Genomic DNA, 27,988 nt, shown 5'->3' with positions numbered 1-27,988 from the left:
GGTTTGGTAGATCGAAAATCCATAGTTAAACTAGAATTTTTGTTGAACTGGATGGAACAGATTTCCTAAGAAAGTTGCTTAAGTTTTTAAAACTATTTTATTAGAAGAAATCTTAAGAAATATTAGAAAATAATATAAGATTTTGTTTAAAATTTTGAAGTGAAGTGTTGAAAATGTATTTAAGAAGTCATAATCCAAATATTCTAAAAGATTGTGTTTGAAAAATTAGGTAAATTGTTGAAAAGAAAACTTGGTCAAAAAAATAGAAATCTCTATATAAAAAATTATTGTTTAATTTATTTTTAATATATATTTTATATTTATGATGGTTGATGATCGAGGAGAGGAAATTCCTCCTCAGAGGGACTTATGATGTCCAATGATAATTTGTCATGTGATAAGTTATCTTTAAAATAAATAATTATATTAAATTATAATTAATTAATAATTATAAATAAATTAATTATGATTTAATTATTTAATTAATAATTTATATTAATTATTAAATCATGATTAATATAAAAAAATTATATTAATAAGTTTGTTTACATGAAAAAATAAATTTAATTATTATACATTACAAAATAATTTTTGGATGGGTTTTTTATTTTTATTTATAAAATTTAAAATGCTAACCATATATAAAATTAGCCGTTGCAAAACTAGTTGTTATAAAATTAGCCATTTAAAATTAGTCGTTACTATGTTATTGTTATTACGTTATGAAGGTGTCATTTCGGTGTTCAAGGATGAATACTTGCGAAAACCAAATCCAAATGATGTACGACGCCTGCTACAAATGGTGGAGGGTCGTGGCTTTCTTGGTATGTTGGGTAGCATTGACTGCATGCATTGGCAATAAAAAAAGTTGTCCAAAGGCATGAAAAGACATGTATCTGAGTAGTTATCATGGGGTTGCAACCATAGTAATTCAAGTTGTAACATCTTTAGACCTTTGAAAATGGCATGCGTTCTATGGAGTTTCTGATTCAAATAACGATATCAACGTGTTAGATCGTTCACCAGTATTTGATGATATTTTAAATGACTGTGCTCTAAAGGTAAATTATACTATAAATAGTAATAATTATACCATGTGATACTATTTAACAGATGATATTTATCCTGGATGGACTACATTTGTCAAATCAATCTTAAAGCCACAACGGGAGAAACGTAAGTTATTTGCACAATATCAAGAATGACAAAGAAAATATGTGGAGCGAGCATTTAGGGTGTTCCAAGCACGCTTTGTAATTATACGTGATTTAACGCGCTTTTCGAAAAAGAAGAAGTTCGCAAACGTAATGAAAATTTGTATTATATTGTATAACATGATTGTTGAGGATGAAAGAGACACTTATGCAGGAAATTTTGCTCAAAACTTAGAGTATGGCGATGTCGAAAACGGCTTATCACAACCTCAGTTGGGAGAGGAAGATTTTGCATCATACTCACAATTTCACCAAAAAAATAAGTAGCAGTAGGGGTGGCAAACGGGCCTAAACTCGCTGGTCGATCCACGTAACTCGCTAAAAAAAGTGGGCTAGGCTGAAAAATTGGGACCGCCAAATAGTAAAAGTCCGCATAACCTGCACCACTTAAAAAGAGGGCTTTGACGGACTTTGGCTGGATGGACTTTCCTGCCGGGCTTAGTATTTTTTTTGGCAAGGGGTATTTTTGTAATTTTTTGCCAAAATCCAATTTTTTCCAACCCAACTTACAAGAGAATAAAGATGAAAATTGAGGGTTTTGGATTATGTTGATTTTGTTTTGGAGACAATATTTATAATTATGTTTTGGATTATGTTTATTTTGCTTTGGAGACAATATTTATAATTATGTTTTGGATAAAAATTTAGTTTATAATTATATTTATTAGATATTTATAATTACAAAGACTTTAATGTTTGTGAATATAAAAATTATAACTTTTTTATATCTTTAGAAATTATAATAGTTAAAAGTAAAAAAAAAAGTAAAAAATAAAGAAATTTTTTTTATACCTTTATATATATTATTTAATAATTAAAAGTAAAAAAAAAAAGAAGGTATTTGGTAAGCCCGCCAGCCAGCCGTTAGGCAGGGCAAGGTGGGATTCTGGGACCATCTCACTAGGCGGGACGGAGCGGGCTTCTGGCGCGGCGGGGCGGGGCGGGCTTTCCCGCTTGCCAATCCCTAAACAGCAGCATAGACAGTTGAAAGAGGATTTGATTGAATACATATGCCACTTTCACAATGTTTGTCGTCAACTATAAAAGTTAATTATGTTTTTTTTATATTAAGTAATTTTATAAATTAATTTAATCTTAAATTATATATTGTATCTCATTGTTATATATGAATATTTTTAATATTAATATTTTTAATAATAAATTATTTTTTAATTTATAAATTTAAATAATATTATTATAAAAAATATAGTAGCTACATTAATTTTAATTATTTTAATTTATTAAGTGAGATTACAAAAGAAATTAAAGCTATTTTTCTTCAATAAAAAAAATATTTTAAATTTTTATTTATTGTTTATGACATAAAAATAAATATAATTTTTTTTTCTAAGACAGTTGAATTATAAATAAAAATTAAGATGAGTTCATTGCGAAAAATGCATGGTCTTATCTTAGTGGCTTCTAATTGTTTGAGCCAAACAGCCTTACTAGACCTAGGGATGTTATAAATTCATCCTTTTTGTTTTTTAAAAAACATCGAAGCTTAGAAGTCTTAAATATTTTTTCCCCAACAAAAAACTCCTTGAATTAGAATATTAATTTGATGTTTATAAAAAAAAAAAGAATATTAATTTGATTAGAGTACTGTCTTTGAAATATTACTATTTTATTTGTTTCTGGGAAAAATTAAAATACAGAGTGCAATAATAATAACAATAATAAAGCTTGATGATCGTTATTAATAATGTAAAAATTTTAAATTTTCAAAACTTTTATAATACATTCATTAGAAAATTTTAGAAATAAAAAAAAACATTATTAAGTGACTAGAAAGATATTTATGAAAACATAGAATTTGAAAAGGTTAATTTGGAACTTAAACGTTAGAAGAGTTCTTTGATATCCGTCCCCGGCCCGCCTTTCAGAGATACGTCTATATACACGCAAAAGAGAAGTGAATTAGTATGAGTCTGTAACTCTGTAAGTCATACTTGAAGAATGGCGTTGACGTCAGTCAGTGTTGCTGGGGAAGTTAGCGAAGCCAAAGTGGAGGAAACCACCATAGCGGCAGTATTTCCAAATTGGCTTGATCTTCCGACAGCTGTGACTGCCAATATTCTCCAGAAGGTGGGACACGTAGATGTTCTGAAGAGTGTGCAGTTTGTATGCACTGGGTGGCACTGTATTTCTATGGATCCCCTCTTCTGGCGCACTATTCGCGTAACCGCTCCCAAAACCTACCTCGACCTCGTTGTCGGGAAACATGGCTTTTATGCTATTAAAGCCATTAATCGAAGTTGTAGTCAATTGGAGGACATTAGTATTGCTTATCCTACTGCATCAATACTCCGCCACATTTCTAACAGGTACCATTATTCTTTTGTCAGGCTTCATTGGTAGAATTCTTTGTGTCAGGTTTTCCCTAGTAGTAATTCCAGCATAAGAAAGTGATCGGTTAGGAGTTGTTAATAAATAATTCTAACTTATCGATGTTATAACATAAAACTTAAATCTTATGATTCTTCTACCATTTAAGTGTTTTTCCTGCATTCAACTGTTAATGAAGTCGGAAGTACTAATATGTAAGATTATTAAAATTTTATAGTAAGGTATTAGTAATTTAGTATAATATGTAAGATTATTAAAAATTATTATAGGACCGTAAAAATTTATTATTTTTAATCCGACGTTAACATTGATGTTTAGGATAATTGTTAGATTGGAATTGAAGTGATGATTAAAAATAAAAATAAAAATAAATTCTGGAGATTTTTTATTATTTTTTAAGATGATATGAATAACATACTTGTTTAAACTTAAAACTAATGATAATATAAAAATTTAAAATATATGAATGTCGAATGTTAAATTGCAGTTTTATTAACATCTAATTTCAAAGAAATTGGTATAAGTTATATTTATAATTTTAAGACATAATATTATGGAAAATAATGAAAAAGGGCACTTTTGTAGAAATGATTATTCATTTTAACAAACTTATTGGTTTCAATTTTGGGTCAATTTGGATGACCGATTGCAAAAACGGTATCGGTATTAGGGGTGTAATCGGTTCGGTTCGGTTCGGTTTTGGATCGAAAACCAACCGAACCGACCTGATCGATTCTTCAAAGAGATCAACCGTTCGGTTGGCTGCAGTTTGAGCAATCGAACCGAATCGAACCAACAGCGATTTGATTTGGTCGTTTTTCGGTTTTTTTACACCTATTTATCTGAATTTAAAATGCCATAAAATAAAATTTAAAACCTTCAATAAACTAGAAAAACAAGAATTTATCACATCCAAATCCAATACAAATTTAACTTAATTAAACATAAAACAAAGACAATTAAAAATGTCTAGCAAAACAACAAGGTTAAAGGATAAATGTGTAAAAACAAGGTTTCTTAACTAATATTTCGGTTCGGTTCAGTTCGGTTCGGTTCGATTTTTACTGAGTCAACCGAAAACCGAATCGAACTGATCGGTTTAATTCGAAAAAAACCAAAAAAAACTGATTTTTTCGATTTTTCTTTCGGTTGTTATAAATTTCGGTTCGATTTTGCGGTAAAATTCGGTCCGGTTCGATAACTTACACCCCTAATTGGTATGATTATCGTAGACGAACTGATGCAGCTAACATGACTTATTTATTTATTTTTCCCGTTCCCTTTCTTTTAATGTAGCATTTTTTTTTTCTTGGTGTATTCCAATTCACAGTGGAAAGAATCTAAGGCGTATGAGGCTAGAACGTTGTTCGCCTAATTCATTCTGTTTTTACTTTGGTTTATCAAATCGTGAATTACTAGAAGCTGCTAAGAAACTTCCGCTGTTGGAGGAGCTTGAGTTTTTACATCCCGACGTTTCTATGGGTTGTCTTGAAACTATAGGCCAAAGGTGTCCTCTTCTCAAAGTCTTGAAAATTATCAAGAGGAAAAAGAATATCAGAGGCATTGAGTGTGACGACGAAGAGGCTTTCCACATAGCGAAATCTATGCCGAATCTGCGTCATTTAACACACTTGCGAAACAGGCTTACTAATGCTGGCTTGCTTGCCATTCTTAATAGATGCTCTCACCTTGATTTTCTTGACGTGGGAGGTTGTTTCAACCTTGACTTGGAGGACACCAGTTTGGGGAAAAGCTGTGCAGCGCAGATCAAAGAATTACGGCTTCCGCATGAGTATCTAGCTGAATCTTCTGACAATGAGTTTGACATTACTACAACGGATCTTCGGAATCCTGCTGTTCCCTTCATGGAAGAAGAATCAAGTGATTTTTGGGAGGAAGAATTGTTGTCATCAATTGGGGAAGAGTTTCAGGGTCCGGATGAGTACGTATCTTGATCGATCCTGGTACCTAACTTAAGCAACTTCTGATGATAAGGATGATCCATATGCCGACATTTTTTGTGATATGTGTTGTGATTGTGGACTCAGAGTCAAGTGAAGATGATAAAGCATTTGCATTTAGAATGGTGGTGGAATTTTATGTAATACTGTAGTTGCGAGCAATGTTCTTAAATGATTTGTTGTGACTACTTTACAATGCTGCAATGTTTTTAAGGCTTTTATTTTCCCTTTTTTAAAAGCTCCTATTTTAGTAGAGTTATGTCTAAGGCTATATGTTTAGTTGTGAACTAGTAAACATCACCAGGAACCTTATCTATATGGAAGTTATTTATGCCCTCACCCCTTTTCGTTACTGAATATAAATATTGCCTTAAGTTTTCAAACACAGCTTTTATTGAATCATGATATTTTCTGTTGTAACATGTGGCAACTTAAAACAAATACGGTAATTCTGCTTATTATTTTATTTGCAACGCTACGATAATAAATATATACATATCGATATATTTAAAATATGAACAAGTAATAATAAATTATATGAATTTTATTTTTTACATCAGCATTTAATTTTTTTAAATATATATTATATTACCACTTTTACTAAAATATTTTTTAATTAAATAAAAATAAAAAATATTTATTTATTTAATTTTATAAAAAATCTTAAATATTTTTTTTATTTGATTAGACAAAAATATTCTTTTAAATTAATCAAATTTTAGAATTTAATTAATCATAATTTTATAATTTCAAATAATTGAAACAACAAAACAAAAACATATTAAAAAACAAAAAATCAAAATTGTTCTTCATCCGTATTAAACATATTAAAAAAAATAAAAAATAAACCAAAATTATTCTTTATGAAGTTCAGAAACCCTCTCGCAAAACATAGATGTAAGGGACATGGTGATTATTAGCAAGGACGAAAGTGAAAACTTCACCATCAACGCAGCCATATAACACGGCTTCCAATTATGGCTACTTCCTTGTTTTCATCAAGAAAGGTGTGTATGAAGAGTATGTGTGCATTGCGAAGAACAAGAAACACTTGATGCTAGTTGGAGATGGAATCAACCAGATAATTATCACCGGCGATCGCAATGTTGTCGATAGCTCTACAATTATCCTCTTTCTATCCTCTCTCTCTCTGTTTTCTCTGCGAAGAGAAGATGAAAAATACTGAAACTCTAAATTCTAAACCCTAAATATTTATAGGTGTGAACGAGAGAGTTTCTGAACACAGACGAAGAATAATTTTGATTTTTTGTTTTTTAATAAGTTTAACATAGATGAAGAACAATTTTGATTATTTGTTTTTTTAATATATTTTTGTTTTGTTGTTTCAATTATTTGAAGCTATAAAAGTAGGATTAATTGAATTCTAAAATTTGATTAATTTAAAAGAGTATTTTGTCTAATCAAATAAAGAAAGGATGTTTAAGTCTTTTTGTAAAATTAAAAAAATAAATATTTTTTATTTTTATTTAATTAAAGGAGTGTTTTAATAAAAGTGGTGATATAATATATATTTTAAAAATAAATTAAATGCTAACGTAAAAAATAAATTCCACATGTCTTGTTATTATTTGTCTATATTTTAAATGTATTGGTACGTATGAATTTATCATCGTACCGTAACAAATACCTTATATTAACTTAAGGGTTCAGCTTAAGCACATGATAAATAAATTATCGGCTAACTAATATACAAAAAAAAATAAATTATAACGATGGTATAATATTACTCTTTTAATATATATTTTATATAAATAATTAATTTTTTAATTAATTTTTTGTAATTTTAAATTTTCAAAACTTTTATAATACATCTATTAGAAAATTTTAAAAATTATGCAAATAAAAAAATATTATTAAGTGACTAGAAAGATATTTATGAAAATATAGAATTTGAAAAGGTTATTATTAATATTAATGTTCTTTGGAATTTAAATGTTAGAAAAGTGTTTTGATATTGGTCTCCGCCTTTAAGAGAGACGCAAAAGAAAAGAATAATGGATTCTCTCGATTGTTAAAAAAAATTGAGAATGTAAAATATAATTTTTTATTTTTTATTATTTTTTTTATATTTATTTTTAGTCTCACTAATAAAATTAATAGTAAAAAATCACATCTTATTCTTTTAATTGTTAAAAAAAATTCAGAGGTTGGATTTTAAAGGGAAGTGAACACATACTTGAAGAATGATAATAGTGAATGGATCAAGATTAGATCAAGATAATTGTATTATCTCAAGACTGCTTCTTGAATTAGTCAACTGACAGAAGTTAGTTACAAATTCTGTTTTCTGTTAAGAGCTTATAGCTCCTCATGTATCGTATTACTTTGAGATAGTTTTCAACGGTTTCATTGAATACAATTCATTCTCGCTCTGAATACAACTTAGAACTGGTTTCCCTCAAATGGCGTCGACGTCAGCCGGTGTTGATGGGGAAGTTAGCGAAGCAAAAGTGGAAGAAACCACCATGGCAGCAGAATCGCCAAACTGGCTGGATTTTCCAACGGAGTTGACCAGCAAGATTCTCCAAATGGTGAGACTCGTTAACGTTATGAAGAATGCTCAGCTTTGTGCACTCAGTGGCACTGCATCTCTATAAATCCTCAGCTTTGGCCTACTTTATCAGTGCTCCACCGCATTGCTAACAAGTACCATTATTCTTTTCTCAGGCTTCATGTTCATTATTACAATTCTTTGTGTCCGATATTTAATAGTAGTGAATTCCATCCGAAAAAATTATTTAATCGTTTCAGATATAGTTACTAAATTATTCAAGCGTATACATGTTATAGCATAAACCCTAAATCTTATGGTTCCGCTACAATTTTAATTCTTTTTTTTTTTAATTACAGCTTTTAACGTTTAATTTTAATGAAATTCGGTATACATAATATTTATAATAAATAATTGATCAAACAATAATCTTATGGAAAAATTCTGATGCCTGGTTACAAGAACGGTATAATTCGTTGACGAACTGATCAGATGGTAGATGAGTAGTAGCATAATCTATTTTTATCCCTTCCATTTATTTAATCTAAGTTTTTTGTTTCTTGGTGTTTTGTATTTCACAGTGGAAGCAATTTAAGGGGTATGAGGCTAGAACGTTGCTACCCTAGTTTTATCTGTACTTACCCCGGTGTATCAGATGATGGATTAAGAGAAGCTGCAAAGAAACTTGCAGTGTTGGAGGAGTTTGAGATTTTAGGTGCCGATCTTTCTATGAATTGTATCGAAACTATAGGCCAAAGCTGCCCTCTTCTAAAGGTGTCAAGAAAAGGAAGAAAATAGAAGGCATTGAGTGTGATGAGTGATGACTATGCCTTGGCAATACCAAAAGTTATGCCAAATCTGCAGCATCTCATACTCTTGAAAAATAGGCTCACTAATGCTGACTTAGCTTGCAATTCTTAAGGATGCCCTCATTTGGAATCCCTTATCTGAGAGGCTGTTTAAACCTTAATTTGGAGGAGACTAGTTTGTGGGAAAGATCTGCTGAGCAAATAAAAAAATTACGACTTTCAAATGAGTATCTTGCTTAATCTTCTGATGATGAGCCTGACTTAATATTGATTTGGATGGTCTTAACTTTGGGGTAATATGATGCAAGTGATTTTCTTTCTTGAGTAGAAACTGCTGTATGCCATGTTCATCAGATTTGTGCTTTGTCTTTTTGTTACTGAATTTTAAGGGCTACTTAGTATCGGTAAGTTCATATATCTTAACTACTTTTAGGTGTAGGAGAATTGGTATTCGAACTTTTTAATTCCACATATTCGATGCTATAGACAAGTTGTTTAAATTAGAGAAAAAAAGGTAGCTGAACATATATAGCCTTTGCCTAGGTTGATTCTAGCAAAAATTACAAGACATTGTAATAAACTATGGTAGATTAATGTCTTAATTTTAGTATTTTATACATAATATTTAAACTTTTCATCAAGAAAATAGAAGATAAATAAATAAAAGAAAAGATAAAATCAACTTTAAGTCGACGAAAAACGTGTCTCAACTCTCTAACACTCATTAGTCTTTTTCCCTTTGGGTTCCAAAAGGGCCTTGCTAACTTAAAATTAGAGTGAGCAGCTGTAATATATTTTGCTTCAAGAGTTGAAGGTGAGCAGAACTACAGCAATAATATTAAGGTGGATATTACAAAGTTGACTTTATAATTGTCTTTCTGTCACTAGGGGTGGCTCAAAATTTTTTCATTTGATGTTTGTAGATGATCTCTTACTCTTCTGCCAGGCTACAAAAAGTCAGGTCTAAATGGTCATGCATTCTCTTAACATTTTTTGCAAGGCATCTGGCATGAAAGTGAATCTTGAAAAGTCTAAAACTTTTTGTTCTAAAAATGTGACTGCTCGTAGAAGAGATATTTTTATTAGTGTTTCTTCAATACGTTTTGCTTTGGACTTAGGAAGATATCTTGGAGTTAACCTTAATCATTCCCGTACCAGTAGGGCTTCTTTTCATTCGGTGATTGAAAAGATGAGGGGAAGATTAGCTAATTGGAAAGGAAGGCTTCTAAATAAAGCAGGGAGACTTTGCCTGATCAATTCTGTTGCAGCATCCATTCCTGTCTATAATATGCAGGTATCTTTTTTTCCAAATTGGGTTTGCGATAAATTATCTTCTATGATGAGACAGTTTCTTTGGAAGGGTCAAATTGATGGTAGAGGTCTTTCTCTTGTTAATTGGAGGACCGTGATCACTCCAAAAAAATTTGGTGGCCTGGGTGTTAGAGACCCTACGTGTGTTAATATATCTTTACTTGGTAAATTGGTGTGGCAACTTTTTCATTGTCAGGACAAGCCTTGGGTTGCTCTATTGATGGCGAAGTATCTGAGGAATGAGGGAGTTTTAGATGGCCCTGTCCCTTGCAATGCTTCTCATGTTTGGAAGAGTATCTCAAAGGCTTTTGGTGCTCTTAAGGATGCCTTCTCTTGGTGCGTTGGGTCACTTGATCAATCCTTTTGGTTTGACAATTGGAGTATTGAGGGCCCAATTGCTCAAGATGTCCCTTTTGTACATATATCTGACTCTGATTTAACTATTAGAGACGTTTGGAAAGATGGTCAATGGTATCTCCATGATATTTTCTCTATCATTCCAGAAGATGTCAAACAGCGTTTGAATGCTTATAATCCGGATTTGAATGCTGGAGAGAGTTCGGGTTGGTCGTGGGGTGTGGCATCTTCTAGACTCTACTCAGCTAGGAGTGGGTACAGTTGGCTAGCCAAAGGAAAGTTTGACTGGAATAAGCATGATAATTGGTTGTGGGTATGGCGTCTGCATATTCCTGAGAAGTATAAGTTCTTGATTTGGCTCAGTCTTCATAATGCTATTCCTACGGCAGAGTTTCGTTTGGGTCGTGGTTTAGCTTTATCTAGCACCTGTCATCGGTGTCAGAATGGTTCTGAATCCATTCTTCATTGTCTTCGGAGTGCCCTAGTGCCAAGGAGGTCTGGACCCTTTAGGCCTGTATCAGATAACTCGAATTTACATGATTGGCTCTATAGAGGTGCAAGGAGTGGAGATGCTTTTCTTTTCTTTTCGACCATCTAGTGGATTTGGAGAAGCAGGAATCATGACTTATTTAATATAGATGATTCATGGAGTGCTAGTAAAGTGGTGAGTTTGATTCGTAGTTCAGTAAGGGAGTTTCACACTATTTTTGCTATGCATCAATCTCTGTCTCCTCCTTCACTTTGTTTGCATTGGGTTCCACCTCCAGTTCATTCTATTAAATTGAATTGTGATGCTAGTTGGTTTGCTCCTTCTGGCTATGCTGGTTTTAGTTGTATTATTCGCAATCCTGATGGATGTTGGTTGAATGGTTGCACTGGAAAAGTCGAAGTGTGCAGTGTTCTTTTTGCTGAATTGTATGCAATTTGGAGAGGTTTACTTCTTGCTTAGGAGAGTGGATTTCGTGAGGTTATTTGTGAAACAGACTGTTTAGAAGCTCTTTTCTTGGTAAACCAAAGAAAGCTTAGTAAGGATATTCCGGAATGGGATTTGGCAAAGCATATTCAGGAGGTTATGAATTGAAATTGGAGAGTCTCTATTCTTTTAATTCAGAGGACTGCAAATAGTGTTGCAGATTGTATGGCTAAAGCAGCTGCTTCTGTCGCGGACATTCACTCGAATTGGAACCAACCATGGAGTGAGCTTCAACATCTAATAAATTTAGATATGACCCTAGCCAATTAATTTGGTTTTGTCTCTTTTTTTTCTTTCTTTTCTATTTAGTCACCCAAAAAAGAACAAAGCATCTTTATAAAAAGATGTTTTTGCCATTTTCATTCGAGTAGTTGTTTGATATTAATGTAGCCCAAAGTAATTGAAAAATTACTGTTAAAGAGAGATTTTTAATTCTTAATGGATGCTCTCGCCTCAAATCGCTTGACTTTAGAGGCTGTTTCAACCTTAACTTGGATGAGACTAGTTTGTGGAAAAGATCTGCTCAGCAAATCAAAGAATTACGGTTTCGTTACGAATATCTTGCTCAATCTTGTGATGATGAGTTTACTCTTCGTGTTGATTTTCTGCTGAATGCTATTATGGAGATGGGAATTGACTTCTTTCCATAATAGATACTCATGGTAAACATGCAACAGCCGTTTGGGCTTTGTGTTCATCAGATTTGTGTATGTCTTTTTGTTAATGAATATCGGCAACTTGAGACATGCTTCTTGACTCATGGAAGGTATAGTATATTTTACATTTTTATTCCATAATCTTCAACGTTAGGGGATACTTGGTATTAGTAATTTCATATCTCTAAACTGATTTTAGGTGGAAGAGAATTGTTATTCAAACTTTTCAATTTGACATATTCAATGCTATACACGAGTCGTTTAAATTAGAGAAAAAATGTAACTTGAACATATATAGCCTTTGCTTGATTCTAACAAAAATGATTAACATTCTTTCCAAAAGGTTATATTGCTCTAATGTTTCTCAAACAAAAAAGGATAACGCGCGCACACAAAAAATAAAAAATAAAAAAAAAAGATAAGATTAAGCCTCTGTTTCAATAAGGTATGACAAAATAAAATAGAAGGGAAAACGGCTAAAATGAATAAATAAATAAATAAAAGTAATGTCAATTTTGAGTCGATGAAGAAACATTGAAACGTGTTTCAAGTTTCAACACTCATTAGCCTTTTTCCCTTTGGGTTTCAACATGTCAAATTATATAAATCTTGCGTCAATTTCGATGGCCACGGGCATAGGGTACAGCGACCCGAAGTGGCATGATTCTCGAACATGTTGGAACCGTAGGGTGTCTCAAACTGGTCAGCATCTCCGTGGACCCTCTCATGAGGCTCAGTGTTCACATTCCCTCTCCCCACACTTCATCCACTGTCAATAACAAACTTGTGTGCAAGGTTTGAGTGAACTAATCATGCATTCGGAATCCGTTTAAGATTATTGCTACTTTGCTAGAAATTCATTTTGATTCAACAGACTAACATGTGTTTGAAACTTCTTTCGCTACAAGTGAATTACATTATCATTCTCCGTGCTATTAAAATCCGAAATGTTTTCCGTACATATTTTGCATATTTTGTTAAGCAGATTATGTTTAGCGACCCTTCCATTCTGTTTATTTGATCATCAAAGAATTGAGGGTGAGTCTGCTGAACAGCAGCGATAAAGTAGCCCAAAGTAATGGAAAAACTAATGTTAAGAGAGACATAGGAGCACCTATATAATAAGGGTACCCGAATCCCTTTTAACAGGGAGCTACCTACTCTGTAGTTAACCCTTTACACTAACTCTGTTTTCTCGTTTTATTTGGACTCAATCGCTCAAAGCTGCCTTTTTGCATTTTTTTCAACTTGACATTCGTTGCTCTCAACGATTTAACCACTTGTTTGCTTAATTTTTCTAAATCAATGCGTAAGCACCCTAAGGAATCTTTTCTACATTGTCGGAACATTTCAAATCTCGTTTTCAGTGAATCGGCAGTTGCAAGCAAATGAACCATATCATATGTTGTTCAAGAAATTTTCATCCCTGCTGTGGTCGCATATACGTAGTGACGTGTATATATAATGAGTGGCTTTATATATTCGAAAGCAACTGACTTTGATAAAAAGGGCTTACTTGTTTCAATAATTCCGCATTCAATTCCCCTAACTTAGTAAAGGAAAACGCATGCTAATACATTGCAATGAGTAGTTACTGATTACATTCCAGAATAATTGACATTGAAACTTAGGTAGATAACTTGCTGAACATACACATAAACTTTCTAACCCCTAAACCGGAGAGTAAAGCCCTCTTAGTCCTAACCACCAAATCCATAAAGAGTCCTTCCCTGTCTCTTGAGGGCATACACAACGTCCATGGCCGTAACGGTCTTCCTCCTAGCGTGCTCCGTGTATGTAACGGCGTCACGAATCACGTTCTCCAAAAAGATCTTGAGCACTCCACGTGTCTCCTCATAGATGAGACCACTGATACGCTTCACTCCACCCCTACGAGCCAAACGACGAATCGCCGGCTTCGTAATACCCTGAATATTGTCGCGCAGAACCTTACGGTGACGTTTTGCTCCTCCCTTTCCCAATCCCTTGCCACCCTTTCCACGACCAGACATCTTGCTGTCTCAGAAACCAATTAGCACAAACAAAAATCTGCACAACAATTAGAAACAAAACAGCAGCTTAGAATAATATTGGAGTTGAGTTAGAGTTAAGGATGGGATGAAGAATAATGAAATTGATAATTACCAAGTAAGAGAGGAAGAGTAAGCTACGCAATGATTATGAATTGTGATGTGTGTTGTATTTATATGTGTGGTGTTCGGGTTTTGTTGAAGGAACGTGGATCCGCGGGATGATTTGATCAGGCGATCTGGACGGTTGATTGATCTATTGATGGACCGTCTGGATTCGAAGTTCGAGTGTGTTGCAGATCGATGACGTGGTTGAGATGAGCGAGTGGTTCAGACTTCAGATGCACGTGACGTTGGCGCCAATGCACTTTGGGGTATTTTGGTCCTCGCGGGATTTTTAAACCTTTTGGGAATTATGCCGCCAAATACTAACAAAATTCCGAAATTGTTTTCTTAGTCCTAAATCCTAATTCCAAACACTGAACATTCATTCCCAAAAAAAAAGGCTATAAATAAAAGTAGTCGTTGAACAATATTTTTTATTACATTTATTTTGTATTTAAATTAATATTAATTAATTTTTCTTCTTTTTATTAAAAGTGTTAATCTATATCCCCTCTTTTGAACTTCAACCTTCAATTCGAGGCTGCATTTAGGGGTGGCAACATGTACCTTACCTGCGGGTACCTAACCCGACTCCACAGGTAGGGTTGCCAACCCGATCCGCAACGGGTAAAGTAGGGTGCGGGTAGGATTTTCGTGTGGGTCGGATAGGATACGAGTTGAGTCTCAACCCTACCCGATCAATCCACATCCTATATATGTATATATTATATATTTATATAAAAATATGTTTTAAGTGAATTTTGAACCAAAGACCTCTCACTAAATGCAAAAGATTCTTAATCATTAAAAGAATATCATTAATTGATAATTTAATAAACTTTTTTTTTACATAAAAGTCAATTTTATTTTAAATAATCATCAAGTTATATAATAATGTTCCATCTTTTTTTGTAACCCGCGGTAGGGTAGGATAGGGTTGAGTTTATATAAAATTCTCAATCCGTGAGTAGGGTTAGGATTGGCTCCAAACCCTATCCTACTCTACCCATTGCCACCCCTACCTGCGCTCAGTCTAATATTCCCTCTCCCTTCCGCCTCAAATGAGGAACAAAACTCGACGGATAGTCCTCGTATCCAAATAGATTGTCATCGCCTCTTACTCCAAAGTCCCCACAGTCCAACATCATTGCCTCTGGTTCATCGCCTAGCTTTAGATACATGTCGCAATCAAACTCCTTTCCAACATCTACAAGGGTTTCTGCATCCTCATCTACCTGAGATCGTGATTTGATTTCTTGCTACCAATATTGTTGACTCGAACGAAGCTCTGGTGGTTTCATTGCCTTCAACTCATCTCTACTGTAAGTGATAATTTTGTGCTACCATCAACTATTTGTGTAATATTTTTATTATTTCTTTTATTACTCCTAGATGTTTCAAAGAGTATTTTTGTATGATTGTTCAACAATACCATTCGTTGTGATTGCATAATGAAGAGATAAAAAAAAGAGATAGGGTGAAAAGATAGATATTTAGGAAGGGGAAGTAGATGTCAGAAATTCAAGGTGCCAAGAGTTTTGCCAAGTCTGAGCTTAGCCTTGCCCTTTCGTTGTCCAGAGCTGAAAGTGCCTCAATATGTCTAAATTTTTCATATTGGACGTTGTCAAGTTGTTTTCCACATTCTTCTTGCTTGATCTCAATAGAAACAATTTCTTGGATGAGTGCAGTAGTCAGGGGTGTGGCTATATCAGCTCTTCTCTAGCAAATTTTAGTAAGCTTTTCATTAATTTGGGCCAATTCTGCTACAAGTTTTATCTCTTCCCTGTCATAATGAGCTTGGATAGAGATGGTCTGGAAAATTCTCAAATCGAACTCTTCACAGGAAGCTTTGACTGGTTGAAGGGCTGCAGTATAGCCTTCCACTTCAGTTTTGATTTCAGCTTCCTCGTGTTCGAGTTCTTGGAGCTTATTTTGGAAAGTTACGCTGTTGTTGGCCAGTTGTTTGAATTGGTGGATTATGGCAGAATATGGAGTAGAAGTCAGAAGTTCAAAGGAAAAATTCAATAGATCAGCTAAAAGCTGGTTGAGAATTGCATCATTGATCCATGCAGCAGGTGGATGATCCAAGAGTTTAAAAAGTGACCAAAGTTGTTCTCGAGTATCAACACTAAACTCGAATAAAGGACTAAATGTAGAAGGTCTGGGGAGTACCAGGGCAGGAATAGGCACTTTGTATTCTTGAATGGCTTGATTTAAGATTGAGATCAGGCTAGCCAAGTGGCGCTTGTAGGTTTAGAAGAAACACCCAGTCCTTGATCAGGAGGAGTTTGAAATTCAGCTTTATAGGGAGAACTAGATGCTCTTGGAGGAGAAGGAAAGGTCTCCGGGACTCTGGATGGAGGAGAATCGGAAGTAGTGGTTTCAGCGATTCGAGAGAGGGAATTAGAGTCAGGGGCTACTTGATATTCAGCAGAAAGTGCAGCTTGATTGATCGGGGAGGCATGTCCAAGGATCAGAGTCTATGTTGGTTTATGCTAAGTTTGTTCTTTTGTTAAATCAATCACTTGTGTCCTGATGGGAAGCGGAAAAGCATCTTGTAGTAGTTGATCAAACTCAGTGGCTTGGATTGAATCATGAGATGTGGATTGTCCCTGGTCAGGTTATTGTTGTTGAAGTGGCTAAGTAGGTGCCAGAGGTGAGGTAGTTGATTGAGCAGTAGTAGTGGGCTAACACACAAGGTCCACAGTTATAAGTTAAGATTTATTATGACTTAATCGAAATATGTAGAAATGATAAAGTTACCAGAATGAGTCTTGGCTTTCGAATGAATTGAGGACCCGAATCTGAATCAGCTGTGTCCTCCAATTGAGAATACGCAGCAAGGATGTTTCAAATGGATTGCTCACTTCCATCAGAGCTCTTACTCGATGGTTGCAACCGTAACTGATGAAAAGATTGAAATCAAGAGTTGTTAAGTAAATGTGATTAAGAAGTATTTCAGTTTAAAGTGCATAGGTATATGTAGAAATAGTTACCCTTCTGGAAGTTCTTGTGGGAGTCCTTCGACTCTTGTGTTGTGGTTGTTGTAAGGAAGTTGTGGTGTCAGCTTTTCTTTTTTGAGATTTTTTCGGAGAACCTTCAGCAGCAGGGGCTGTTCGAATGACAGATTGCTGAATTTTCTATAAAGTACGACTGTACCTAGAATAATAAGCAGTCCACCATTCGAAGCAAGACTTGGTGATATATGAGCTACGATCATACATGAGGAAATTGAAATGTTCCTTTTGTTGTTGATTTTGTAAGAGGCAAAAATCAAGTTCACTTTGAGAAGTCAGAGTGATGTGGCAAAATAATTTGTTGTTTTGAGAAAGAGGGGTTGGAAAGGCTTGTGAGAAGCCCAGTTGCCTTGCTGTAAAGTGAAGGGCGTACAGGGTCACCTTGAACCTTTCTTTTTTGTGTTCGGGCAGCCCTATAGGGATTACTTGAACCGCCAGTAAATTCGCCCAATTTCGATTAGCCAGGTCATTTTTCTCGGTGTCATTCGGAAATAGTAAGCGATCAAACCATGTAGGGCCACAATTTCGACGCATGACAGGAGCAAAATTGAGGTTTTCATTGTAAAAGTCTTTACATGAATGGAAGAGAGAAAAAACAGCCCAAAATCGGTCTTCGTCCGATTGTGTATCTGGGAAGTTTGGCTTATAATCAGCCAATCGGAAGCCTTCAATGTGTTGTTTGTCAGTTGCACCACCTCCAGACTTTGTCATATATTTTTCGAAAACGGTATTAAGCCATAGTTGTAGAAGCCAGAGAGGGCCACCAGTACTGATAAGACAATTGTCTCGGAGACAATGTACAAATTGACCAAGCTCTTCAAAAATATGTCCTAGAAGAAGTTTGGCCAAATTGAGAGTATTTCTTTCATGAAGCAGAGCAGGCCGGGGAAGGAAAAACTTCGACATCTGAACACTTCGGGAACAGAAAATAATTGCATTTAGCCAATAGAACAGAAAGGCTACATGCTCGTCATCTATAATAGCAGTGCCCTCTGCACCCATGTCATGAGCAATGAAATCACTATAAGAATTGGTGGAGACAATATTGTATTGGTGCTTGGGTTGCATGTCAGAAGTACAATCTGGAGGATTTATCAGAAGCCCTGTAATAGCGGCTACATCCAAAAGAGTCGTACCAATCATTCCACAAGGGAGGTGGAAATTGTTGGTTGTACTATTCCAAAAACAGGTTACAGCTCCAAACATCCAAGGGAGCGTTGAAGGTGAGAAGTGGGAAAGCCTTAAGAGTTCCTGAATCCCCAGAACCCCCCAAGCAGCGCATTTTGTAGGGGCAACGCGCTGATGCCAGACTGTGAAGTCAGTCCCTCGAGGGCTTGGTTGATCAACAAATCTTCCCCTTGAGCACTGGGAAAGAAAGGAAGTTTTTTGTTTGCCCTTTCTAGGGGTTCAACAGGTTCAATGAAGCAATGAACATCTTCACCTACTATGAATGGGATTAGGATTCTGGTATCATTGATTTGAAGTTCTAGGTCGACAATGACCTCATCATTGACTTGATTCAACACATGGAGGGTTGAAGAGCTGGTGGTGTCACCACAGGACCTTTGCCTTTGTCATGAGCAGCGGCATGAGATGATAAAGCGGCCATTGCAAAACAAAGAAGGGTGAAGTTTGAATAGTGAAGTTGGTAAGAGAATGATGAATGCAAGAGAAATCGAGAGAATAAAGGTTCAAGAAAATTTAGCAAAGATAGAAGTGTTGAATTTAAAGGGAATTTCACTGTAGTCGTTATCGCAGTTTGGAATTCAAAGGGAAATGAGGCAACTTTGCGAAGAATGTGAAGCGGTGGAGAGAGAAAGCGCAAGTCACGGGAGATGTGTCAAACGAGTCAGTATTAATGGGAAGTTAAATGGTAATTATTACTGACTCGGGAGATTGGGATTTGAAATCGAATTTAGATGAAGTGTTTCGTTTTTCAAAAGTAATTTCGAAAACAAACTCATTAATCCAAGGGGACAATTTTTGTTGGTCGAAAAATATTTTGATTGGAATGAATTAGATCGAAATGTTGAAAAGTGCACGTGCAGGTATAAGTTGAGAGTTACTCGACACAAGTTCGATTTTGGACACATTACTAAATTGAGTAGGCCTAGTCGAATGGATATTCGAAGGGAAAATTGAATGGACGCTCGGAGTAAGTGAATCGAACGGTTACATAAGTGGAGGAGTTGAGGGCTTCCACCACGTGAAGAATTAATGAGTAAACGTTTTATTATCCAAAGAGCGGAAACGGTTATCAGGGAGTGCGCATACAAGACTGCACCATGTAATTAATTATTAGTTGCAGAAGTAGACTATAAATACTAGAAAATTTTAGGGAATAAGGGTTGGAACTTTACTTCAGAAAACACTCAAGCACACTTATATCCCCCAGCAAATTTCTGAGTCTGCGATCGAGTCTCTTTTCTGTAGGGTTCATTCTATATTTTTATCTTTTCAATTGACAATTTATGCAAGAACTTTACTTTCCATGTTCAATTTACCTTTCAAGCAGTTTTAATTTCCTTGTCAAATTTATATTTTAGCATTTTTTAATTTCCATGTCGAAAATCCTTTAATTCACTCGAAGGCATTTTATCGCTTTGTTTAATTTTAATGCAATCTTTTTTTATTCTAGTCAATTTATTTTTCGAAAACTTTATTTTTAATTTATTTTGTTCTCTTACAAATCTTAATTTAATATCTATTTCAAAACTCGTCTAATTCGAGGTGCTTTGATGCACTTATAAAAAACTGGTACCTGCAAAAGAGGAGTAGGTTTCACTCCCAGATTATTAGAATCAAACCACCATCGATTTGCTAAAAATTGATAAAACAGATACATCTGACCCAAAAATAAACGAAGTGAAGATTGGGGTTGTAGAACGGAAAGTGCATTTGGTAAAGTGGATATCAACAAAGAAAAATGACGATATAACTTGACCAAAAGGTGAGACGTGGTATGTGCGTCTGTTTGATAGGCTGAACAAAGCGTTTGTATGAGTTTCTTGGCAGAGAACCAATGGCAGCAGTTGGCACTAAACAAAGCGTCTAAATGGGTGTTATGTGCGTTTGTTTGATAGCAGTTGGCAATAAACAAGTCATTTATATTCACGCGCACACGTTCTTATTCGTGCTGTTACTGTACGTTCTTCTTCTTCTTGCACGTTTCTTCTTCTTCTTCTTGAACGTTCTTCTTTTTCGCTATTTTTCTCTTTCGTTATCGTCGTCACCAATACCACATCCTCATCCTCCTCCTATTCATATTTCTTTTTTCATTAGAATTTCTTCTCCTCCTTTATTTTTCTCATTTTCCTCCATCATCAGTTATCTCGCTATTGAAGATAATGAATAATTCAAGTTTAGATTATCAATTAAACCAGAAAAAAATTAATTATTGTTTTGAATCCAATCAAGTGGCTGAGTTGTGGTTCGATTCTAGTTAATTTGTTCGTTAGTAATTTATGATTCTGTAAGTGGATAATATTTCATCGTTTATGGTTTGAATTGAATGTAATGTAAAAGTTCTGCATTAAAGAAAATATTTTTTTGTATTTGCAGCAAATTTAGATATAACACGAAGATATTTGAGTGTATTGTTTAAGAATTTTCGGTGTATGTATGCTGACAAGTTCTACTGCTTCTTCTTCTTCTTTTTCGTCATCATCATTATCATCATCTTTTTTTTCCTTGTTATATCTTCTCAAGTTTCTTTTTGTTTTACTCTTTTAACAAGAATAAAAACAAGAAAAATCAAACAAAGAAGTAGAAGAAACACATCATGTTGCGAAATTACTTAGAAGATGATGAACTTACATTCATTCAACTAAAAGAAAGAAAGAAATAAGAAAAAAAAGAAGAAAAAAATGCAGCATTAGATGAAACATTTTTCTGTATTTGCAGCAAATTTGGGTATAACACGAAGATATTCGAGCGTATTATTTAAGAATTTTTTCGGTGTATGTGTGCTGATAAGTTCTGTATAATTCAAAACTCTTCCTCTTCCTCTTCCTCATCTTCTGCTGCTTCTTTTTTTTTTCATCATCATCACCATCTTCTTCTTCTTTTTTTCTTATTCATCTTTTCCTTTTTATTTTACCGTCTCAAGTTTCTTCTTGCTTTACTCCTTTAACAAGAATAAAAATAAAAAAATCAAACAAAAAATAAGAAGAAACACATAATGCTACAAAATTACTTGGAAGATGATGAACTTACATTCATTCAACTAAAAAAAAGAAAGAAATAAGAAAAAAAAGAAGAAAAAAATACAGCATTAGAAAAAATATTTTTCTGTATTTGCAGCAAATTTGGGTGTAACACGAAAATATTTGAGTGTATTGTTTAAGAATTTTTAGTGTATGTGTACTGATAAGTTTTGCATAATTCAAAACTCTTTCTCTTCCTCCTCCTCATTTTCTGCTGCTTCTTCTTCTTCATCTTCTTATTTCATATTCTCATAATTCTTCTTGGGAGAAAAAAATCAAACATAAAAAAAAATACATAATGCTGCAACATCTATAGAAAGAGGATGAGAAAAAAATACAACAACAATAATAATAGTAATAAAAGAACCCAACGATGAAGATGAAACACACGAAGAAAAAAGAGGAGAAATGTAAAGAAGAAGGAGAAGAAGAAGGAAGAGGAGGAGGAGGAACACGGGATACAAAGAGAAAGAACGTGATTTCATGCGCGCATTATGTAAGTGACTTATATAACTTATATGCCAAAAAAACTTATATGTATAGCAATACTCTTATCTTTTATAGAATTGTCAAAGAGATAATTAGTGTAAGATGAGGTATTTATACCCTCTTTGTATCTTGGATTGAACTCGTAAAAACCAATCTAAAATTAATTAAATTTATTTATAATAATATAATTAAAAAAACTTATGAGATGTCAAATACAAATTCTTACACATAGTAGTTAGTTGATGACCAATTTTTAATATATACCTATTCTAACATAGCATCATTAATTTTGCACATGTTATATCTATAATACAGTGTTATTTTTTTCTCAAAATAATTGATTTCGAAATTTATTGATTAACTGTGAATTTATTTTGTATGGATATTAAATTAATTTTAATTTGTTATGATAAAATTTATTAGAATATAAATCTTTTTTTTTTTATATTTGAAATTGTATTTTAAATGGTGTTTTGTCATGCATCAATATATTTTTTATATCAAACAAATCAACAAGTAGCTGTCTTAGCTCAGCGGTAGAGCGCGTGGCTTTTAACCACGTGGTCGTGGGTTCGATCCCCACAGACAGCGTTTCATTCTACCTTTTCTTATAATAAGTTTTTCCCTTATATGCTTTACCTTCAATTATTGTTTACAAAATATATCTTTTTACAGGAGTCAATATTACTAAGTACTAACCCACCAGCATTCACATTCAGTTCTTAAAACGGTGCACAGCTAAAGGAAAAACAAGCAATGTAATGCTGACTCCTTTTGGGAATACATTTATTTTAATCTTACATGCAAGGCTCTTGGCCTCTCTACCAACTACCAAGTACCAAACATATTACAATCTGTGGCCAACTAACCTTATATGGCAAGTGATAGACTGATAGTGATTTAATTACCTAGGATAATACAAAAAAAGGATAGAGGTTATGAACTCTTTAAGGATTGCTATATGTATACATAGAACCTCAATGTCTCATGGAAATTATTCAACATCATATCATCAGCCCTCAACTTTTGGACGCCAACCTTCAATCACATCCTGGGGTTGTGCACGTGTTTTAATGAATGACTCCCTCGAGAAAATATCCTATATGTTCAGCATTATTAGATTATAGCAAACAAGATGAACCAACACATTTTAATACACTGTTAATTGTACCAAACAACAAACTTCGTTGCAACCTTTCAGTGAATTTTAGCAAAAGGATTCATTGCCATGATATATGAAACTCAAAATGGCATACAAGAGATTTTATATATCAAAATGAGAGAGCATCTCACTTAGTGTGAACACTCGAACTCTGAATAGAAGGATCAAGTATTTCTTCATCCTGATTGATTGCTTTTTCGTTCATTGCCTACGGTTTTTTCGACAATCACAGCATAATACTTTTTGCACATGATTTGCACAAATGGTAACAACTAACTATTGGTGTTAATGAAGCTTCTAGAGTTTTTCCTCAAATACAAATAAATGATAGAAGTTGAGACGGCAGAATCAGCTTTAAGATACCTTCGTATAAGACTTCAAAGATTGAAGTGAATCAGGAACTTTCCACTTCTTATAATGCCCCAAAGCAATCTCCAAATGATACAGCTTTGGTCCAAGAGATAAGTCAGCTGCAGATATGTCTTTCCCATTGACAAAAGGACCCTATATGAAAATTGCAAGAATCATCCGTTAAATGAAAATACAGGAAGTTTCCTGCACAAGTTTTAATTTACAGACTTCAAATTATACCAAAGAGTAATTGCTAGTTAAGCATGGTGAATTAGTGGCACACAAGATGTGACATTAATGGCAAAGGGTGCTATACAAATATTATGAATCGAGTTCTCCATAATCACTCTCAGATAACCTAAATGACTTATATGGGAGTACAAGCCTACAAAGGGCCCTTAGATTAGTCAAACAACTTGTTTCTCTATGTTTGTCTAAGTAATGTGCTGGAAATGACATTAGAGTTTACACTGGAGCACGGGAAAGAATTGAGAGATTCTAGCTTATGTCTCTACCTCCCAGGATTGATTCAAGCAACAGATTCCTAGTTCAGGAGTAAGTTCTGGACTACTTGCTTCCAATTCAACAATCAACTCAATTCAAATCCCAGACGTCTTATGCAAAGGGAGTAAAAATATCAGTGGTACATTTTACAGCGAATGTCTACAAGAATAAAGATAAAAATAGATTTTGGCATATCATGAATGGGTATGTGAGCTTTCATAATAACTCCATGACATATACACAGAAACGGCACAAAGATCAAACTTTGGTTCATCAAGGAGAACCATAGAAGATGGTAAATATGTTTATGACTTTATCAACAAATTACTGACCCAATAAAGAATGCAAACAATAGAAGAAAAAGAAAAGCAAAAATAAGCCGTACATTTTCCTTAAGGTAATCGTTGAAAGAGCTCAGTTCACTTAGCAATGCTTGCTCTGTTCCATCATTGGGATCTTTGCTCTTGAGAAATCCAATAAATGTAGAAAAGATCTTCGACCCACTACATACAAAAATTCATGCCTGTATTAGTCATTTGGAGGACATCTAATATATTCAACTTAACATTTAAGAATAAAAAGCTGACAGAGGAGAAAGCAAATGTTGCTAGGCTTGTCTAATTTGCAGCAACCATGCTTCATTTTTCTCTCTAAATATTCCAAGCCATGTACATCAAGCACAAGAAACACATAATAATAGCACAAAAGTATCTAGTAATGATCAGGAAATCTAGAAGATAGATACATACACTGTAGCTTTTTCGGGTGGGATTACCAATGGTGGGCTAGGATACTTCTCTTCCAGAATTTGTGTAATGATATCCGAATCAGATACCCACTTCTCATCAAGCTTTATGACAGGAACTTTACCCTCAGCATTGATTTTAAGGAACCTAAACCAGTAACATAAACAATAAGAAAAGGATAAGGAACAAGAACAACAACAACAAACTGTAAACTCTTGTACAAAGGAAGAACTTAACAAAAAGAAATGAACCAGAAGATCACCATTCTGGCTTGTTGGTCAAATCTACCAACTTGGGGTCATAAGGAAGATGTTTCTCCTCAAGAGTCAGCAACACCCTTTGGCAGAAGGGACCTGAAAGGCAATTCAAACAACCGTCACTAATTGATTATAGGAACCTCAAGTTCAAAGGTCAAAACCAAACATAAATATTTTCCTCCCTCAATTGAAGTCAAATGAATAATTACTGATTCCAGACACACAAACTGAACGAAACACATGATAACGCCACTACCATTTTCTTCAAAGGCATCAAATTTCCACTCTAGTAAACACAGTTTCAGAACTGAACTCCTCCTTTATTATTTCAGAACTAGGACTCAGATAATTTCATCAAAATTATAGAATTCGAAAATAAGTTACATTACAATGACCATCCAATTCCAAGGCTTAATATGGATGCAATTAAGCTCCTAAACCAAAAACAAAAGCAGCACTATTCACAACACACAAGCTCGTTCAAGTCATGGAGAATCACAGCACATGTCTGTGTGCATCCTGAATATGTATCATTTAATTTCAATTTTCCGAACAGGCAAAGCAATGGGAAGCTAAAATAAAGTGAAAGTTGGTGTTTTTACAGTCTCCGAGCTTGTTGGGAGTGGTTATGGAAGCTTTGACGCAGATTTCGAAGGGCACAGAAGGTGGAGAAGAAGACATTGAGAGTACTTTGAGGGCGCTAGAATTCTTGGCGTTCCTGCTGACCGAAACGACGGAGTTGGGGCGGTGGCGGAGGTGGTTGAAGGTGGAGTAGAGCGCGCACGCCGAAGCTTGGATTCTGACGGTGGACATTGGAAGCTGATATAGTTTGAATTATTGGAATTTGAAGGGAGAAGAATGGAGAAGAATGATGATGAGGTTGCGTTTTCTTTTGTTTTCTGCCAAATGTTCTAAGTCTAACTACGTGTCACGTTTCACCTTTTACGTGCCAATTGCCATATCACCCCCAAAATTAAGTGTTGCGGGTCGGTTTTGGCTTCATTTGGAAAACCCCGAACTGATTCTATTTTACTTGGTATGGGTTGATTTGAATTTGAGGGTTTTTTTTAGTGGAACTTGTTTTAAAGGTGACGTAAAACGGTGATTTGGGCTTGGATATGAGATTTAGATTTTTTTTGAAGCAGTGTTCATTCGATTTGTGTCGATGTGTTGTCGTTTGAGTTTTTTGTAAAGAGGTGAGAAGTGGTACTTATAAGAGGTTCCGATACTTAAGTTAACAAATGTTTTAGGCAGATTTTTAAGGGGTGCGCTACACATCCATGTAACCATGTAACCAAATTGACCTAAATAGAGTCACGCGCATTAATGAGAGTGAAAACACGCGCCCGCTCATTATGAAAAAACGTTACTTCTTCTTTGCTCGCGTTATAGACTTCACCGTTCTCTTCTGCTCGCGTTTTCTTTCTTGTTCTTCTTCTTCTTCTCTACTCACGTTTTTTGTTATAGATTTGGATTGCCTTCAACGTAATTAGCTTTGTGGTTCTTCTTCTTCTTTGTTTTCTTCTTCGATCTGAACTTTTGAATTTAAACAATGAATGAATCAACTTCAAAATCAATTGAATGAGTGTGATTTGGATTATTCTTCCGAAACGCATCACAATAATCTTAAACATTGAACAAAGTAAAAAGAGGCCACCGAACCGAACAACATTCATTTGGTGAACCAAAATCACAAAGGCCACCGAACCGAACAATGTACATGTGGTGAATAAATGGTGATCAACTTTCAATCAACAAGAATAGTATTTCTCCATGCAAAAGAAGTACTGAACAGAGTAACAACCAATTTCAAAGCCCTAGTTACACTATCCACTGAACTGAAGAAGAAGAAGAAGAACCTACGAGCGCAAATTTAAAAGAAGAAGGAGGAGGATGAGGAAGAGGAGGAGAAATACTATTCTTGTTGATTGAAAGATGATCACCATTTATTCACCACATGTACATTGTTTAGTTTGGTGGCCTTTGTGATTTCGGTTCACCAAATGAATGTTGTTCGGTTCGGTGGCCTCGTTTTATATGGAGAAATACTATTTTTGTTGATTAAAAGTTGATCACCATTTATTCACCACATGTACATTGTTCGGTTCGGTGGCCTTTGTGATTTTGGTTCACCAAATGAATGTTGTTCGGTTCGGTGGCCTCTTTTTACTTTATTCAATATTTAAGATTATTGTGATAGCATGCAGCAATCATTCCCTAACTGTCTCAATGTAATAACCTCATTCAATTGATTTAAAGTTGAATCATTCATTGTTTCCATTTAGAAGTGTAAATCGAAGAAGAAAACGAAGAAGAAAAAAAAATGATGGAGCTTATCACGTTGAATTTAATGCAGATCAATAATGAAGAATGCAAGCAAAGAAGAAAAACGCGAACAGAGGATAACGACAAATTTTATTAGGTTGAAGAAGAAGAAGAAGAACGAAAACGTGATATGTTATATGAGGCCCGTGTATAACAAATGACTGTGGGGTGGGGGAACGCGTGTGTGGAGAAAGTTACTTGGATAACACCTATGTATTTTTTACATGGATGTAGAGCTTTTTTCGATTTTTAATAGATTTAGTAGATTGGATTCTAAATATACCTGAAAGTGTTAGTGTATTTATAAAAAAAAAAAGATAATTAAAGAGTAGTTCCATCTTTGATGGTGGATGGACATTCCCTTTTATTAAAGAAGTTATTAAAATTTTCCTTCTAGACAGATAGAAGATATCTTAGGAGTTAGTTACTTATCCAGATAAGTAAGATTGAAGTGCCATCGTAATGCCCAATTTCTACTAAATCAGGAAAATATAGCCATAGTTGAATTTTTTAAATGAGATTTTATTCATTTGGGTTTGGTTATATTTTTTGGGATAGGATATGAAGAGACTTCAACTAATCTAAATTGATTAAATTCGAATTGAATCAGTTTAAATAAATAATTAATTAGGTATTTGATTGAAAATAAAATTCA

At 34.3% G+C, this 27,988-nt stretch overlaps 4 protein-coding genes and 1 non-coding gene across 5 annotated transcripts; 3 read left to right on the top strand and 2 right to left on the bottom strand.

Moving 5' to 3' along the window:
* The first annotated feature begins 3,173 nt into the window (after window positions 1-3,173).
* LOC130967075 (putative F-box/LRR-repeat protein 23) lies at window positions 3,174-5,876 on the top strand. Its single transcript, XM_057891897.1, has 2 exons — window positions 3,174-3,541; window positions 4,894-5,876. The coding sequence occupies exons 1-2, from the start codon at window positions 3,174-3,176 to the stop codon at window positions 5,516-5,518; spliced, it is 993 nt and encodes a 330-aa protein (XP_057747880.1). The 3' UTR covers window positions 5,519-5,876.
* A 2,071-nt stretch (window positions 5,877-7,947) lies between these two features.
* Window positions 7,948-11,111, top strand: LOC130967074 (uncharacterized). The gene is made up of 6 exons (XM_057891895.1): window positions 7,948-8,076; window positions 8,170-8,219; window positions 8,618-8,772; window positions 9,235-9,249; window positions 9,964-10,139; window positions 10,353-11,111. The coding sequence occupies exons 1-6, from the start codon at window positions 7,948-7,950 to the stop codon at window positions 11,109-11,111; spliced, it is 1,284 nt and encodes a 427-aa protein (XP_057747878.1).
* Window positions 11,112-13,639: 2,528 nt separating this feature from the next.
* Window positions 13,640-14,331, bottom strand: LOC130967755 (histone H4). The gene is made up of 2 exons (XM_057892752.1): window positions 14,288-14,331; window positions 13,640-14,191 (listed from the first exon to the last, which is right to left on the bottom strand). The coding sequence occupies exon 2, from the start codon at window positions 14,152-14,154 to the stop codon at window positions 13,843-13,845; it is 312 nt and encodes a 103-aa protein (XP_057748735.1). The 5' UTR covers window positions 14,155-14,191; window positions 14,288-14,331; the 3' UTR covers window positions 13,640-13,842.
* Window positions 14,332-22,507: 8,176 nt separating this feature from the next.
* On the top strand, window positions 22,508-22,579 carry TRNAK-UUU (transfer RNA lysine (anticodon UUU)). The gene has a single exon. It is a non-coding gene; the product is annotated as a tRNA-Lys (tRNA).
* Window positions 22,580-22,676: 97 nt separating this feature from the next.
* LOC130967734 (glutathione S-transferase DHAR3, chloroplastic-like) lies at window positions 22,677-25,942 on the bottom strand. The gene is made up of 6 exons (XM_057892723.1): window positions 25,611-25,942; window positions 25,014-25,104; window positions 24,755-24,898; window positions 24,391-24,508; window positions 23,514-23,654; window positions 22,677-23,087 (listed from the first exon to the last, which is right to left on the bottom strand). Exons 1-6 carry the CDS (start codon window positions 25,819-25,821, stop codon window positions 23,001-23,003), a joined length of 792 nt encoding a protein of 263 aa, XP_057748706.1. The 5' UTR covers window positions 25,822-25,942; the 3' UTR covers window positions 22,677-23,000.
* Between the last annotated feature and the right edge of the window lie 2,046 nt (window positions 25,943-27,988).

This window comes from Arachis stenosperma, chromosome 3 (assembly GCF_014773155.1).
Source record: "Arachis stenosperma cultivar V10309 chromosome 3, arast.V10309.gnm1.PFL2, whole genome shotgun sequence".
In the NCBI taxonomy this organism is placed as follows: Eukaryota; Viridiplantae; Streptophyta; class Magnoliopsida; order Fabales; family Fabaceae; genus Arachis; species Arachis stenosperma.
The sequence above is the reverse complement of the archived record's forward strand: the minus strand, read 5'-3'. Positions and strand labels throughout refer to the sequence as shown.

Excerpts from the sequence above, each read along its gene's own strand:
- LOC130967075 (XM_057891897.1), top strand. The coding sequence starts at position 3,174 with ATGGCGTTGACGTCAGTCAGTGTTGCTGGGGAAGTTAGCGAAGCCAAA. Across the intron at positions 3,542-4,893 it reads CTCCGCCACATTTCTAACAG|TGGAAAGAATCTAAGGCGTA; the intron begins GTACCATTATTC and ends TCCAATTCACAG.
- LOC130967074 (XM_057891895.1), top strand. The coding sequence starts at position 7,948 with ATGGCGTCGACGTCAGCCGGTGTTGATGGGGAAGTTAGCGAAGCAAAA. Across the intron at positions 8,077-8,169 it reads CCAGCAAGATTCTCCAAATG|TGCTCCACCGCATTGCTAAC; the intron begins GTGAGACTCGTT and ends CTACTTTATCAG. Across the intron at positions 10,140-10,352 it reads TTCCTGTCTATAATATGCAG|GACAAGCCTTGGGTTGCTCT; the intron begins GTATCTTTTTTT and ends TTTCATTGTCAG.
- LOC130967755 (XM_057892752.1), bottom strand. The coding sequence starts at position 14,154 with ATGTCTGGTCGTGGAAAGGGTGGCAAGGGATTGGGAAAGGGAGGAGCA.
- LOC130967734 (XM_057892723.1), bottom strand. The coding sequence starts at position 25,821 with ATGTCCACCGTCAGAATCCAAGCTTCGGCGTGCGCGCTCTACTCCACC. Across the intron at positions 25,105-25,610 it reads TCCCAACAAGCTCGGAGACT|GTCCCTTCTGCCAAAGGGTG; the intron begins GTAAAAACACCA and ends ATTGCCTTTCAG. Across the intron at positions 24,899-25,013 it reads TTGACCAACAAGCCAGAATG|GTTCCTTAAAATCAATGCTG; the intron begins GTGATCTTCTGG and ends TTACTGGTTTAG.